The sequence below is a fragment of the Engystomops pustulosus genome, chromosome 3, assembly GCF_040894005.1.
Source record: "Engystomops pustulosus chromosome 3, aEngPut4.maternal, whole genome shotgun sequence".
In the NCBI taxonomy this organism is placed as follows: Eukaryota; Metazoa; Chordata; class Amphibia; order Anura; family Leptodactylidae; genus Engystomops; species Engystomops pustulosus.
In genome coordinates, this window is record NC_092413.1 from 207422964 (window position 1) to 207439246 (window position 16283).

Genomic DNA, 16283 nt, shown 5'->3' on the forward strand with positions numbered 1-16283 from the left:
AAAGTTTGCATTCTTCTTTATACAACGTTTGGTTTTCCCATAGCTCTTCCAGAGACCCAATGCATTAACAGTGCAGCAACTAAACGCGGCCCAGCAGCAGCAGCAACAACAACAACAACAACAGTATGCCCTGGCGGCGGCACAGCAGCAACACATCGGTAAGTTATCATCTGCATTGCCTTGACTCATACATGTTCATATACTATATGTATGTATGTGTGCCCTAACATAGTGTCCAGTTGATCCCTAAAGGTATATCTTCACTAGATTTTATCCCAATAAACTACTAGCCTCCTGAGGTAGGGTATGACATTTTATTTTTAGAATTCCCTCTTTTTTTTTTTACCTATTAAAAAAAAAAAAAATACCCTTCCAAAAAGTCATGTTAAAATGAACAGAGAAAAGTCAAGATTTTGCCAGAGATGAGTTTTCAGACGGCAGGGAGAGTGTCACTTCAGGTGCCCATATTTTTTGATTCAATAGTACCGATAAACATTCTGTTGTCATAATAAAAGATAAATCATTATGCAGTCTGAAAGATTGGATTCTTAGCTTTAATATGACTCCAGTAAGTTGTTTCTAGGAGTTATAGAACTAAAGATATCTGTAGTGATCATAATTTTTCTCTATTCATTTGGACTTCAAAGGAGATTTTCTTAATAGGTAAAAGAGTGAGATTTCACATAAAAGAAGGAATTATAGAAGGGACACTTCATACCCTACCTGAGGTTCATAGGGTATAATCTAGTGGCTCTAAAATCTCATTTCCATATACAGCAGCTGGGACCTCAGTATGTCCCAGCTCTATGCAGTCGTCCAGGCTGATGATTTCATCAGGATTTCACTTCTCTGCTGAATCTACTACACCGAATGTTTAATTGTTGCTGGAAAAACATGGAAAAATGCTGATGATTTATGAACAATACCTGGTTCTAATAATTTTGTCCACTAAGCATATGGAGGGGTTTTTCTGATCGAGGGGATCTAGTATTTTTTATATTGACAATCGGCATGTGTTATAGAGGTTCCTTTGTCTTCCTGCAGGTGTGTTTTCGGCAGGCCTGGCCCCGGCTGCCTTTGTGCCAAACCCTTACATCATAAGCGCTGCTCACCCTGGCACGGATCCATACACCGCCGCCGGCCTTGCTGCTGCTGCCACTTTAGGTACGTTCATGCATCTCTGGTTTTATGCTAGGCAAGGATAGTAAGCTGCATAGTAAGTGTATGTAGATACACAGGAACTCCTAACACTTGTAAAGTTACAGTGATACAGTAAACGTTACTTGTATCCTCCTTAGGAGCGAGTCATGCAAAGCGCCTGTTAAATTATTATGTGTTGTATATACACTGAGTACAACCCTCCCTTGGCTATAAGTGATGCAGCCTTTTATCTAACCTCCACAGGACCTGCGGTTGTACCACCACAATATTATGGGGTCCCCTGGGGGGTCTATCCAGCTGGATTGTTTCAGCAACAAGCAGCAGCCGCCGCGGCTGCAGCCTCCGCCGCTAACAGCAACAACCAGCAGGCGCAAACGCAAGCAAACCAGGGCCAGCAACAGGTAATGGACAACGCAATAAAATCTAAATATGGATTAGGAATCCCCTTTAAAGGGAACCTGTCACCAGATATCACAACATTAAACTAGCAGCCCCTCAGGTAGAGTAAGAAATGTCTTTTCTAGGCTACCCTCTTATGTGAAATCGCACCTGTTACATATATATAAAAAAAAATAAAATGCAGGGGGAAGTGTGCCTTCAGGTGGCCTTATCGGCCGGTCTACAGTACCTAGAAACCTGTCTGCATCATATTAAACATAAGATCTCTTTCAGGTTGGTTCTGTGATCTCCAGAACTGGAGATGGATGCAGCTCACGTTTTCTAACTGCCTGTACATCCAGTCTTGAAGGTCACAGAACCACAAACCTGATGCGATATCTTTAATATGACACCAGGAGCATCTTTCTAGGTGCTACATAACTGAAAATAAGTGCATCTGAAGTGACACACCCCCAGCAGCCACTAATTTGGACGTTTCTCTGCTCATTTGCATACAACTTTGAAGGAGATTTTTATACGTAAACTGGTGAGATTTCACATGAAAGAATGAATTGTAGAAAGGACATTTCATCCCCCACCTCGGGAGAGTGCTAGTTTAATACAGTAGAATCTGGTAATGCTACATTTTGGTTGCGGTGCTTACACTAAGGTTTATGTTGTAGGTAATGAGGGCGGCAGCCAACCAGCGTCCGCTCACCCCCAGCCAAGGACAGCAAGGACAACAGACTGACTCTCTCGCAGCTGCAAATTCTGCCCTTGCGTTCGGTCAGGGTTTGACTACCAGCATGTCAGGTATGTACCGGTCATCTAGGACGTGGCTTACGTGGATTGCAGAGGTTACACATTTTATACATTTTGGTTTTTCCCTGTTGCAGGCTATCAGGTTCTCGCTCCCGCTGCCTATTATGACCAGAGTGGTGCCTTGGTGGTTGGTCCTGGAGCTAGAGCGGGACTTGCTGCCCAAGTGCGCCTAGTGGCATCTACACCGGTCCTAATCAGTCCTGCAGCTGCACAAGCCGGTACGTGGTCCTGTACACACTGAGGAAAGGGTTGCATGCAACTTCATACCTACTTTATCTTCACTGAAATATGCTGCAGAATTCTTTCTAATGTCTGATCCTGATCTTCTTCCCTGACAGCTGCTGCAGTATCTGCCACTGGTGCCAACAACCTCACAGCGGCCACAAATGGCATCTTCCGCCCACTGGCCCCACAGCAGCAACAGCCACAGCAGCAGCAGTCCCAGCCCAATGCCAACCTCCATTCCAGCTCATTCTATGGGAATAACTCCCTGACCAACAGCTCGCAGAGCAGCTCCCTCTTCTCACATGGGCCCGGGCAACCCGGAAATACGTCTCTCGGGTTCGGAAGCAGCAACTCTCTGGGTGCTGCTATCGGCTCGGCTTTTGGAGGATTTGGATCATCAGGTAAGGACTATGCAAAATCATAGGATTTGTTTAAAGGGAATGTGTTAGTCATGGGGCCGTGCAAAGCTACTGACTGTGTGTGGTGTTAGTAGCTGCAAGAGTGGGAAAAATCGATTTATATTCCATGGTGGTAACCTCTTCAAGTGCACTGGAGGCGTGCCCTCGCTTGGGGTCTGTGTCCTCACTCAGCGGCGCTCTTTGAATGTAAATCAAATATATCACAGTCCTGCTGCTACTAACATCACACACCAAGGCTAAACATCTCCAGGGACCATACTGAACACTGGCTTCAGAGATTACAGAGCACAGCAGTGTGAGGACATGCCCCCAGAAGTTACAATCTTTGAATATAAATACATATTTCACAATCTACTAAACGCCAAAAGGTTACAGAGTTCTGCAGGGACCATACATAACACTAGCTGCTCTTTATGCTTTGGTCAAAACTGCAGGTTTTGCCTTTAAATAAGAGTTTTCAATCACTTATATACCAAAGCTTCTAAATGTACGTTCCGGTTTCCCGTTACTCAGCATCTAATAGTAAAGATTTTCCCACATTCCTGATAAACGCCCCTTCTCCTCATATTGAGGCAAATATCAGACGCTGGATTGTAGGAGATTTTTATTTCTATCTCTCTGATGTGTGTTGGTTTTCTTCACGGTTTCATTTCTGTTACGTGTCTTCCAGATGTTTTCAATGGTGTATTATTTTTTTGTTTTATTTTTTTTCATTTCCTCCCCCGCCAGTTGGGAATTCGGCCGGTGGTAGTGGCTCCAGGAGGGATTCTCTGTCCGCTAGTTCAGACCTGTACAAAAGGTCAGGGGGCAGCAGCCTGGCACCCATAGGGCAGCCCTTTTACAATAGCCTGGGATTCTCCTCATCTCCAAGTCCGATAGGCATGCCTCTTCCAAGCCAAACGCCCGGGCATTCCCTAACCCCGCCGCCATCACTTCCATCACATGGATCCTCATCCAGTTTGCATTTAGGTAAAGAAAAACCTAAAAATCTGTGCTGTTCTATGTGTTAGTGTGTGTGTGTTTTATGTTTTTGTGTCTATTGATGTCTGTTATTTGGGGTTAGTTTTTGTCGCTTTGTGCTTCTGTGATGTCGGTCGGGGTTATAATCGACAAGATCCTTTCCATTGCTTGTATCTGTTTTGTATAATTTTTGTAAAGTGGATCTAATCGAATCGTGTTGGACCGCAATGTCCTCGGGGCAGAGCGCCGTACGCTGGTACTGCAAATATCTGCTGCTCCGTCCCATTCAACAGAATAGGACTAGACTAGGTGCATCCACTATCAGCAGTATCACAGTCTACCTGGGAAACTACGATTTCTATCAAGTAAATACATTGGCAACATTGCTGCACAACGTACCATGCACCTCTGGCCAATACCAGCTCATTGATAAGAGGGCTTTACTGCTGTTCTATTATAAAAAGGCTACTTCCAGGTAATATACCTCTTGGTGAGAGGTTATTGACCGCTAGACATGATGCCCTCTAAGGCCTCTTGCCCACCAGTGACTAGCAGCTGGAATATCTGCCCCGAAAGTACGGCTACCAGAAATGAACTTAACGTGCTATTCTGGTTGCTCAGGGTTCAGGACGGACGGAACGTCAAACTCGCTGGTGTGTAAGGGGCCTAAAACTGCTTGCCCGTTTGATTTTGAGAAGGGGCACACGGTCTGGGAGAATAGTTTAGATTTCTTGCCCCCCGTTTTGTACAGACACAGCTGTAATGTCCTGCCTCATATCGCACAGATACCATCCAGATTTTCTATCCTCAAATCCAATCATAACTCATCATGTATCTAAGCTAGAGGCGCCAACAGGGTCCTAGAGCCTCCACTCCATGATACAGTTTACCTTATGTTCTAAGGGTTCATTCATACGGTCACAATTGAGCCTGTGAACTGGCTGAGAGAAATTGCGGCCAGATCACGGCCACAATAGACTTCTATGGGACATGTTGTCTCGACGCAGTGTGATGGAGTGGGGTAGTCCATTCGTCTGCCTATGGAGGGAGGAGGGTTAAGAGCGCTCGCCCTTCCCCTCTCCTCCTCCCAACGTGGCCATCTGGATCCTGTAATCCCTTAATCATTACAATCACACAGATTGTCAATGAGTGTAGATACAAAATGTCAACAATATTACCTTCCGTTAACATTGAGGGTTAGACTGAGATTTATTGTCACAGGACTGTATTGCGGGCTTATTAATGGAGACTCTTTGTTGTACAGGAGGACTGACTAATGGCAGTGGGCGTTATATTTCTGCGGCCCCCGGGGCGGAGGCCAAGTATCGCAGCGCTGCCAGCGGATCCAGCTTCTTCAGTTCCAGCAGTCAGCTTTTCCCACCTTCCCGCCTGAGATATAACAGATCCGACATCATGCCCTCCGGACGCAGCAGATTGTTGGAAGACTTCCGCAACAATCGCTTTCCAAACTTACAGCTCAGGGATCTGATCGGTCACATTGTCGAATTCTCCCAAGACCAGCATGGGTCCAGGTAAGATGTGATATGTAACAAATCTGTATACATGTATTCACTTTCCTCTGAAATATTACAGAGAAATAACACAATGACTCCACATTGTTTGTTCTCCAGGTTTATCCAGCAGAAGCTCGAACGGGCCACTCCAGCCGAGCGCCAGGTGGTGTTCAGCGAGATCCTACAAGCCGCCTATCAGCTGATGACCGACGTCTTTGGGAACTATGTTATACAGAAGTTCTTTGAGGTGAGAGCCCTTTGGTTTTAATTGACAGACAGTAAATCCATGTTATCTACTCACAGAACAGGGTATATAGGTTCTTTAACCTGATATGTTTGTTTGTTTTGCAGTTTGGCAGTATGGATCAGAAACTGGCATTGGCTACACGTATACGTGGGCATGTACTTCCCCTGGCGTTACAGATGTACGGCTGTCGGGTCATTCAGAAGGCTCTGGAATCCATATCACCAGATCAGCAAGTAAGTGGTGCTAATACATACACCATCTGAGTACTGTTCTTAACAAGACCTACTGGGTATTCCTTAGACATTCCTTGATGTTTATGTATTTCTCGGATTATGAGACGCACCCTCGGTCATAAAAAAAAAGGAAAGTGTATTTGAAACCAATAAAAAAAATAAATAAATTTCTGATTGAGATGCACAACGATACCACCTTCATCTTCTCTCACACAGTTCTGCTTCATACTTACACAGACACACACAGGCATCACTACTTCATCCATCCATCCATCCATCCACACACACCCGGGCATCACTACTTCATCCATCCATCCACACATACACGGGCATCACTACTTCATCCATCCATCCACACACACACCCGGGCATCACTACTTCATCCATCCATCCATCCACACATACACAGGCATCACTACTTCATCCATCCATCCATCCATCCATCCATCCATCCACACACAGGTAGCCCCGCTGCATTCATTCACACGTGCACACACAGAATTTTTCTTGCTAAAAAAAGTGCATCTTATAGTCCTAAAAATACAGTGTTTATGTATAAAGGATATATAATGATTGGCTTATAAGGTTTCTCCTATACCTTGAGGATGGCTGCACTGTAGATGGATGACATCGGGGCACAGTTTTCTGCAGTCATGGGAACTGTGGTTGCAGTTACTGTTTCCACTACACAGACCACGGAGCCAACTTCACCCAAGTCCTTGCTCTGTTTTTATGGGACACCCAATTGCTGCCAGGTCCCTGGACAGAAGCTCATTAGGAGGGCTCCATTTTTTTCTCTGTCCACCCCGTAAGCCTAGTGTGGACTTGATAAAATACACACAGTAATCCTCTTCCAGATCCTCTCCAGCATTGTATATCCTGTTATTATTGGTCCATTCCAATGATTTTATACAATCCTGCACATCTTAAGTAAATTGCGAGGTCACTGCCACATATATAACCTGTTCTCCTTCTCTTTCAGAGCGAGATGGTGAAGGAGCTGGACGGACATGTCCTGAAGTGTGTGAAGGATCAGAATGGAAATCATGTGGTGCAGAAATGCATTGAGTGTGTCCAGCCGCAGGCTCTGCAGTTCATCATCGATGCCTTCAAAGGACAGGTGTGTAGGAGCGCTCCTGTATTACACCTCTGTAGGATGGAAGAGACTAAGGCCGGTTGTACACAAATGATTTATGTACAACAAACTTCCTCCGCTGGATTTATTTCTCCGATTTGTAGAACTCAAGTTTTAGAACCCGGAGTTTGGGTCATAAGTTCTACATTACAATCAGGGCTCTGGAGTCGGGAAGCCAAACTAGACTCCCCAGCCCTGATTACAACCCTCATAAGACCTCTATATAGCCGGTTCAGGACCAGATGAAATTTGTCTGTTTTTGCACATGTTCTCTCTAACTTTTTCATTTTTGGGGCTAATGAAATTAATTTTGCATAAACTTTTTTGTAAACTTTTTTTTACAATGTCACATGGAAAGGTAACACAGAAATTATAATGGTTATGCTGCAAATTTTAAAACATAGGTCTGTTTCTTTATACCTGCTTGTTTCCCGTGGTCCTCTGTCTTCACTGGAGGAGCAGTCGCCTGGGCAGCCCCCTGGAGCCTGCGGCTGTGAATATACTATGGCTCTGGCTTTGGGATCCCGCCTGTCATTTATACAGTGTGTGATCCAGAGCCATGTAACTTGCCTAATGATGGCTCCAGACGTGTTCCTCATTGCAGAGTCCTGCTGATATAGCGGTTCCTTTCTCCCTCAGGTTTACGTCCTCTCCACTCATCCTTATGGATGCAGGGTCATCCAGCGTATATTAGAGCATTGTACGGTCGATCAGACGATGCCTATCCTGGAGGAATTACACCAAAGCACGGAACAGCTGGTGCAGGTAATGATCTTTATTTATATAGCGCCATCATATACCATAGCGCTTTACAAATCATAGGGGACATATACAAATGTAAACTTACATTACAGAGTACAAACTGTCATATGTAACAATAGGCGTGAGGGCCATGATCACAAGAACTTAGTCTATGAGGATGAGGGGGTGACACAAGAGCTTACAGTCTATGAGGATGAGGGGGTGACGCAAGAGCTTACAGTCTATGAGGATGAGGGGGTGACACAAGAGCTTACAGTCTATGAGGATGAGGGGGTGACGCAAGAGCTTACAGTCTATGAGGATGAGGGGGTGATACAAGAGCTTACAGTCTATGAGGATGAGGGGGTGACGCAAGAGCTTACAGTCTATGAGGATGAGGGGGTGACGCAAGAGCTTACAGTCTATGAGGATGAGGGGGTGATACAAGAGCTTACAGTCTATGAGGATGAGGGGGTGATACAAGAGCTTACAGTCTATGAGGAGGAGGAGGGTGACACAAGAGCTTACAGTCTATGAGGAGGAGGAGGGTGACACAAGAGCTTACAGTCTATGAGGATGAGGGGGTGACGCAAGAGCTTAGATTCTGAGGATGAGGGAGTGACACATGAGGTATAACAGCTGTATAATGGTCCAGCCATTCATTAGAAGGGAATGGAATAAAAATCATTTAATAAAGATGCTGCTGCATCAGCCGCCATCGTATATGCAGAGTCCATGGTGAAAGTGACTGCAGAGAAGCCTGGAGCTTGGTATATATCCTGTGTTTGCCAGATAAGATGGTAGGAGGACATAGGATAGAGTAGTAAAGAGAGAATTTCATGCAGTTAGTGCATGTGATAGATCTGCCTAAAGAGTTTTAAGTGCACGTTTGAAGCTTTGGGGGTTGGGTATTAGTCTAATAGTTCAGGGAAAGGCATTCCAGAGAATCGCTGAGATTAGAGATTAATCTAACAGCAGTGGCAGATCGAAGAGTACAGGATGACAGAGAAGAGGTAGAGGTGCAGCATTATGCAGAGCTTTGTGGATGAGGGTGATTTATTACATTGCACATGCACAAGGTTTACTCTGTTGGATCCGGTCAATTAGGTTTGGCCATTGTCAAGTTTATAAATTTCTAATCACATTTGTGCTTGAAATTTTCTTATAATACACTCACCGGCCACTTTATTAGGTACACCATGCTAGTAATGGGTTGGACCCCCTTTTGCCTTCAGAACTGCCTCAATTCTTCGTGGCACAGATACAACAAGGTGCTGGAAGCTCCTCAGAGATTTTGGTCCATATTGACATGATGGCATCACACAGTTGCCGCAGATTTGTTGGCTGCACATCCATGATGCGAATCTCCCGTTCCACCACATCCCAAAGATGCTCTATTGGATGAGATCTGGTGACTGTGGAGGCCATTTGAGTACAGTGACCTCATTGTCATGTTCAAGAAACCAGTCTGAGATGATTCCAGCTTTATGACATGGCGCATTATCCTGCTGAAAGTAGCCATCAGATGTTACAGGGTACATTGTGCTCATAAAGGGATGGACATGGTCAGCAACAATACTCAGGTAGGCTGTGGCGTTGTACCAAGGGGCCCAAAGAGTGCCAAGAAAATATTCCCCACACCATGACACCACCACCACCAGCCTGACCCGCTGATACAAGGCAGGATGGATCCATGCTTTCATGTTGTTGACGCCAAATTCTGACCCTACCATCCGAATGTCGCAGCAGAAATCGAGACTCATCAGACCAGGCAACGTTTTTCCAATCTTCTACTGTCAAATTTCGATGAGCTTGTGCAAATTGTAGCCTCAGTTTCCTGTTCTTAGCTGAAAGGAGTGGCACCCGGTGTGTTCTTCTGCTGCTGTAGCCCATCTGCCTCAAAGTTGGACGTACTGTGCGTTCAGAGATGCTCTCCTGCCTACCTTGGTTGTAACGGGTGGCGATTTGAGTCACTGTTGCCTTTCTATCAGCTGGAACCAGTCTGCCCATTCTCCTCTGACCTCTGGCATCAACAAGGCATTTCCGCCCACAGAACTGCCGCTCACTGGATGTTTTTTCTTTTTCGGACCATTCACTGTAAACCCTAGAGATGGTTGTGCGTGAAAATCCCAGTAGATCAGCAGTTTCTGAAATACTCAGACCAGCCCTTCTGGCACCAGCAACCATGCCACGTTCAAAGGCCTCAAATCACCTTTCTTCCCCATACTGATGCTCGGTTTGAACTGCAGGAGATTGTCTTGACCATGTCTACATGCCTAAATGCACTGAGTTGCCACCATGTGATTGGCTGATTAGAAATTAAGTGTTAACGAGCAGTTGGACAGGTGTACCTAATAAAGTGGCCGGTGAGTGTATAATCACAAGAGTAATTCTATTCCATTGGGGCTCATTGTATGTCAACAGAATATGTTTGGGGTCTACAATGACTGGTACCATCTCAGACTGGATCACGTGTGCCCCAGCAGCTTGTTATTTTACCCTCCTGCCTATTGATAATGCTTCTCATGTGTTATGTGATGTCTCGTAGGACCAGTATGGGAATTACGTCATCCAGCATGTACTGGAACATGGCCGATCCGAGGACAAGAGCAAGATTGTGTCTGAAATCCGAGGGAAAGTCTTGGCACTCAGCCAGCATAAATTTGCCAGGTAACCATTGCTCTTCCGTCATAGAAGTGTCATTCGTTTTGCAGACGATTTTACTTCCCTATTATCAATATGGAAATGGAAGATCTGCACTTACTTGCAGCCAAAAGGGGGTATCCTGGCAGCCCGGAGGGGACCCCTACATAATCTCTGTTTTGATTAGCTCCTATGCATGTGTTGTCTGCTGTGTATCACAGTCCTGTTTCCATGTCCTCTCCTCAGTAACGTGGTAGAGAAGTGCGTCACCCACTCGTCCCGTGCGGAGAGAGCGCTGCTCATCGATGAGGTGTGCTGCCAGAACGACGGTCCTCACAGTGCCTTATACACCATGATGAAGGACCAGTACGCCAACTACGTGGTGCAGAAGATGATCGACATGGCAGAGCCCGCTCAGCGCAAGATCATCATGCATAAGGTAGAGGCCCTGACACCAATAATGGTCAGAGCTTGCTGGAAAAAAAAGGGGAAAACCTGCAGATTTGTGAGAATTAAAGGGATCTGTCAGGAGGTGTGACCATATAGTACTACATGAATGCAGTGGAAGCCTGGGATCGAGGGACTCTGGGGGCAAGGCTCCAGGTCCCAGAAAGAATGACAGGAGGTAGAGACAAAGGAAGAGAGGCGCAGCTATCGTGTGATATCGTGATGGTCAATTAATGTAGAAGAGTAAGTGAAGACTCTCACCTTGATGAAGATGGTATATGCATGTAATGAAATAGCTACCAGCAGCTGCCACTCCTGGGAGACCACGTTTGCCAAGGACCAGGATCCTGGAACGATGTGGAATGGAGGAAGAGCCCGACGAGAGGTTCAGGAAGGCGCTTGGTGCAAACAGCAGACGTAGAGATCCAATGGATAAAGGAATCTCTTTTATTATTGTTAAAAATATTTATCTCATAAAATGAGCATATGCATAACGTATTAAAAATACAGGCACTGTATTTTTAATACGTTATGCATATGCTCATTTTATGAGATAAATATTTTTAACAATAATAAAAGAGATTCCTTTATCCATTGGATCTCTACGTCTGCTGTTTGCACCAAGCGCCTTCCTGAACCTCTCGTCGGGCTCTTCCTCCATATAGTACTACAGGTATTGTCCCTGGAGAGAAGTGTTATAATCATACCTTTGTGTGTGTCTTAGGTAGTAGCAGGACTGTGAAATAGGAATTCATATTCCAAGATGGTTGCTTCTCAAAGTGCACTTGTAGCATGTCCTCACACTGCTGTGCCCTCTGCTCTTTGCTGCAATTTGCTGCATAATCCCTTTCCTCCGAGTAAATGTTTTTGCAGGCTTCAGGTTGGATACTACAGCCTGACTACACCCCCCCCCTCCCCCCACACACACACACACACTGCTACAATTCTGTATATGAATTCATATTTCTTAGTTCTGCTGATATTATGAATGATTATACAAATTTTCACACTACCTAAGGTGCGCCTGGAGAAGCTAATGTCATGGAATATTAATCCATATTTCATGATCCTGCTGCTACTACTTACAACACACACAGAGGAATCGCTACACAGATGTCAAGGAACAATAACTAATAATGTCTGCAGAGAGCTAAGAGCACAGCAGTGTGAGGACACACTCTTGAAGCACTTGGAAAAGCTATAATCCTGGTGGACTTTTTGGATATAATTTCATACATGATCTTATGAACTGGCGTGTAGTAAAACAGCCTTAGAGCATCTGATTTATGAAAAGGTGAGTGACTCAATAGTAACAAGTTAATGTACCATTCCGGCAGAATGTTTTTGATTCTCATAAGAGCTAAAGGGAACCTGTCACCACATTTTCACATATACATCTAGTGACGGGTTCTTATAGAGCTCTATTAACTACTGGACACCATTCATTTATGCTATATTGCTAGGCATCGGAGGAGTCCTGCTCCTCCAGCCACTCCTCTCCATGCCCCATGCCTCTTCTCACCATGTCATGTGACTAGGGTGACTCAATCACAGGTCCTTTTAGTCTCCTAACATTGGCAAACTGTACACCATGCCTATATCTATTAACATGAAATCTCTGCAGCCTCCATGGATTTCTACTCCTCCCCATCCTTCATAGATGCTGCTGTGATTTCATGTGATCAGATGCATACATGAGCTAGATGTTGCAGATGTAACAGGACCTTAGATTATGTCATCCTAATCAAATGACTTTAAGTGCCCAGTGGTTTAACTGAGCTCTCCATATTATAGCCTGTCCAATCAGGAACAAGGAGGCGGGGCAATGCAAGTAAATTTCAATATTAAGGGAACCATTAGTGTGAATGACTCGCATCAGGTGAATTGCATAGAAGTTTACAAACTGATTTTTGTAACATTGCAGCCGTGGAAAGGAACCATTAAGGGATAAGGGCAATGGTTTTTTTTAATTAGTTTTTAAAAAGAAAAAAAAAAGGTTTTATTTTGGGTGGGAATAATTTGTATGACAGTTTCTCTTTCATTCTAATAATAATAATAACCAGTTTGTTCTTCCTTCCTCCCGCCAGATCCGGCCCCACATCACAACATTGCGTAAATACACATACGGCAAACATATCCTGGCCAAGCTGGAGAAGTACTACATGAAGACCAGCAGCGACCTGGGGCCAATGGTTGGACCGCCCAACGGCATGCTGTAGGGGTCTTCACGTCACATCCAGGATCCTCCCGACCCCCCCCCCCCGACCCTCAGCCGATGTGTACCACACTATTTATTCTCCTCCCTCTCTGTACATTTGGGGCTTTCCTCCGGCCTCCATGGGAGACTCACCCCCGGCCGCCGGGGCCAGTCCAAATCCAGAGCCTGTAAATGATGTAATTGTATCAAGCTGTCACATATTTTGTAAATTTTTACCTTGTAAAGTTCCTGTAAAAAGTGGTAGTTTTTAAAGGGAAAGTACAGTATTTTAATAACGCTGGTCTCCCCGGCGGGGTCAGTCTCCCAGCAGCTCGGAGGGGTCACCTGTAAATAGAGTATAAATCTTATTTTGTGAAATGTTTATCCTTTTCATTCTTTTCTTTTTTGTTCACCCCCCCCCCCCCCTCCCGCTTCAAACTACTTTTCACATACCTTTCCACAGGTATGTAGGCACATATAGATCCACCACTTAAAGGGATATTTCCATAAATTTGGGGTAAATGAGGTTCCCGGAAGTGAGACCTGCATCTGTTTTAAAATTCTGAGAATTGGCTCAGTTTTTATGGGTTGTCTGAAAATAGACAAGTGGGCATGCTCAGAGAAAGATGCTAGACAATACTAGAATCTGTAGTGCCTATAGGAGAATAGCGAAGGCCATATTTTGTCCCTTTAAGACAGCGATCTAGTAACCCTGCTCTATTCAGCCATGCTAACCTATAAGGACACGTTGGGAGTTGTAGTGTGTAATTGTAAAGCACTATTCAGGCGGGAATATAGAAACATTACATCTGTAGATTCCACTAAATATGGAGCTATGCAGCCTGCCTTAAAGGGGCTGTCCGTCCCTCTATACTACAATCGGATAATACAGAATATTCGGACTCTGTGTATCGTCAGAGAAGCCAGATATTGCGCCCCTACTGATCAACTACCAACCACCTATAGTCCTATATAGGAAGCCAGAATTCTCTTTTAAGTATCTCACTTTACTACCTGTTGGAAAGACTTGTATGTGTCGCTATACAACAGCCGTGATGATTATTTTTTTTTTTTTTTTTTTCTTCTTTACGATTCTTTAATTTGCCTAAAATAACATAAACTCTGCATCCAATCTACGACGCAGGCAAATTAAAAAAAATTATAATTTTTTTTTTTTTTTTTTTTAATGAAGTCTTTACACATCATCCGAGGCCTATTAACTATTTCCCCCGCAATACAAACATAAGGGACCTAGTGCAAAAAATGATTAAGTTTGCAGAAAACAGAGGCTCTAATGAATTCCTCCTCTGGGGGGCGCTCTATAAAATCACATTCAGAGCCTTGTAAATCCACAGATTATATAGAGTGTGGGGGGGTCGTAGTCAGGGAGGAGGAGACGACTCGGTTCAGTTTAGCGCCTACTGAAGCAGTGATAAAGGATCATTGCTCTGCAGCGGTAGGGATTTTCTTTTTTATGTATGTACACAGTGGTGTGAATTTTTTTTTTTTTATTTTATTTTTTTTTTTCGATTTAGCCAAATCGTACGTATAGATTTAAGTAGTGGATAATAAAAGTCCCTTCATTTTTTTTTTTTTTTGCATGATAAAATATATAAATATATATATATATATATATATATATTCGAATGGCTTTTCTGTTTGTAATTTTTTTTTTTCTCCCCTCCCTCTTTTCGGGTCATATATAAATATCTGCTTTGTATTGTATAAGTGTAACTAATGAGTAGTGGGGGCGTTTCCGGTCTCAATGTTTAATACGAGCGTTTGCTTCTTTTGTAGTTGGTTGTACAGATTGTACATTTGTAAACCTATTTTGCTGTATATGTCACTTGGGGGTTGTTGTTTTTTTTTTCCTTTCCGCCTCTTCGTCTTAGTGGGGGGGGGGGGGGGGAAGGGGTCGAAACTTATCTGCGTTTTAGTGTACATTTTGGGTGTCTCTATATTGCCTTGGCAAATAGTGTTTGTATAATGTAAATTTCTTTAAATCAATTTTTTATTTTTTTTTTTACCTGCTTGGTAAAGAAAAAAAAAAAAATTCTATAAATATATAAATACCAGCTATCTATTTATCTAGCGCTGGAGAAACCCCCCTCCCCGTTCTTAGTTTCCACGCCGCGGCTCGATAGAAAGCGATGCAGTACATTGTGCGTAGTGAGTAGAGACGATCTATATACACTCTATGTCCATGTATATAAGGTCAGTTCACAAAGAAGAGCCCCCCCCACGAGTGATAAGGCCAGTGGCTTGCGTTGTATAGTTCTGTAATTTTTTTTTTATTATTATTATTAGCTTGCTCTAAAAAAAAAAAAAGCAGCCAAGAGGAAAGAAAACAAAATAAAATGGAAAAAAAAAAACTTATGTAAATTATTGTCAATTTTGGTGAACATACAACATTGTATCAATAATCTATAGATGATGTACATTTACAAGCGGCCTTATGTACATTTTCCAATGATCTTTTTAAAAAAAAAAAAAGGCAGAATTGTGACCACATGTGTATAATTAAAAGACTTTTTAATCCTTTTGTCGCTCGTATTTTTCCTTTTTGTTACTGTGTGTTTATCCATCTCCTGTACTATATATATTATTTTATATATCATAACAGATACAGAGGTACGAAGTTCCTGAATAATCAGAGAATAATTCTGGGTCTGGCTGTCACCACTAGGGGGAGCTCACGGCATCAATGTAGACGTAGATTGCCATAATCTCCCTATTGTGACTACAGGAAGCCAGAATTACATATATAATCTATAGAGGTCTGTAGCAGGTTGGTAAAGATCCAAATGCTGCAAATAATTCTGGACCTAGTAATATTTGGCTTTCTGGGATTATTACATTTCTGGCCATTTGCTTTCAGCATCCAGATCCACTACCAGTCAGTCAGCATCTGCATCCTACTTCCTAGGTCACTGACATAACATCCATATGCAAAATGCTGTACAATGTTCAGTGTAATATGTATATACCAGTGCTTCTCCTACATTCTTCAGTGTCAGGTCTGGTGATGGGCCTAGTTGTGCAGTTGCTGCAGCTCAGGTGTGTATTCAGGGATAGGTGGGATCCTGGTTCAGGCAAGCTAGTTATATCATGGCAGTGGCGTTTTCAGTTTCCTGCTCTGCCGCGCTCAATTAATGACAGAA

The 16283-nt window shown here is 43.7% G+C and overlaps 1 protein-coding gene across 2 annotated transcripts in view; it reads left to right on the forward strand.

Annotated features, from left to right (window-relative positions):
- The window catches only part of PUM2 (pumilio RNA binding family member 2), a 28595-nt gene extending 15438 nt beyond the window's left edge, over positions 1–13157 (forward strand). For both annotated transcript variants that reach the window (XM_072143652.1, XM_072143653.1), the window contains exons 8-22: positions 44–158; positions 1045–1164; positions 1405–1562; positions 2223–2352; positions 2436–2579; positions 2700–2987; positions 3735–3974; positions 5230–5497; positions 5597–5726; positions 5831–5959; positions 6942–7079; positions 7734–7859; positions 10384–10505; positions 10725–10917; positions 13013–13157. In XM_072143652.1, coding sequence (XP_071999753.1) covers positions 44–158; positions 1045–1164; positions 1405–1562; positions 2223–2352; positions 2436–2579; positions 2700–2987; positions 3735–3974; positions 5230–5497; positions 5597–5726; positions 5831–5959; positions 6942–7079; positions 7734–7859; positions 10384–10505; positions 10725–10917; positions 13013–13144 — 2433 coding nt within the window. In that variant the 3' untranslated portion in view covers positions 13145–13157. The remainder of the gene's footprint in view (positions 1–43; positions 159–1044; positions 1165–1404; positions 1563–2222; positions 2353–2435; positions 2580–2699; positions 2988–3734; positions 3975–5229; positions 5498–5596; positions 5727–5830; positions 5960–6941; positions 7080–7733; positions 7860–10383; positions 10506–10724; positions 10918–13012) is intronic.
- The last annotated feature ends 3126 nt before the right edge of the window (positions 13158–16283 follow it).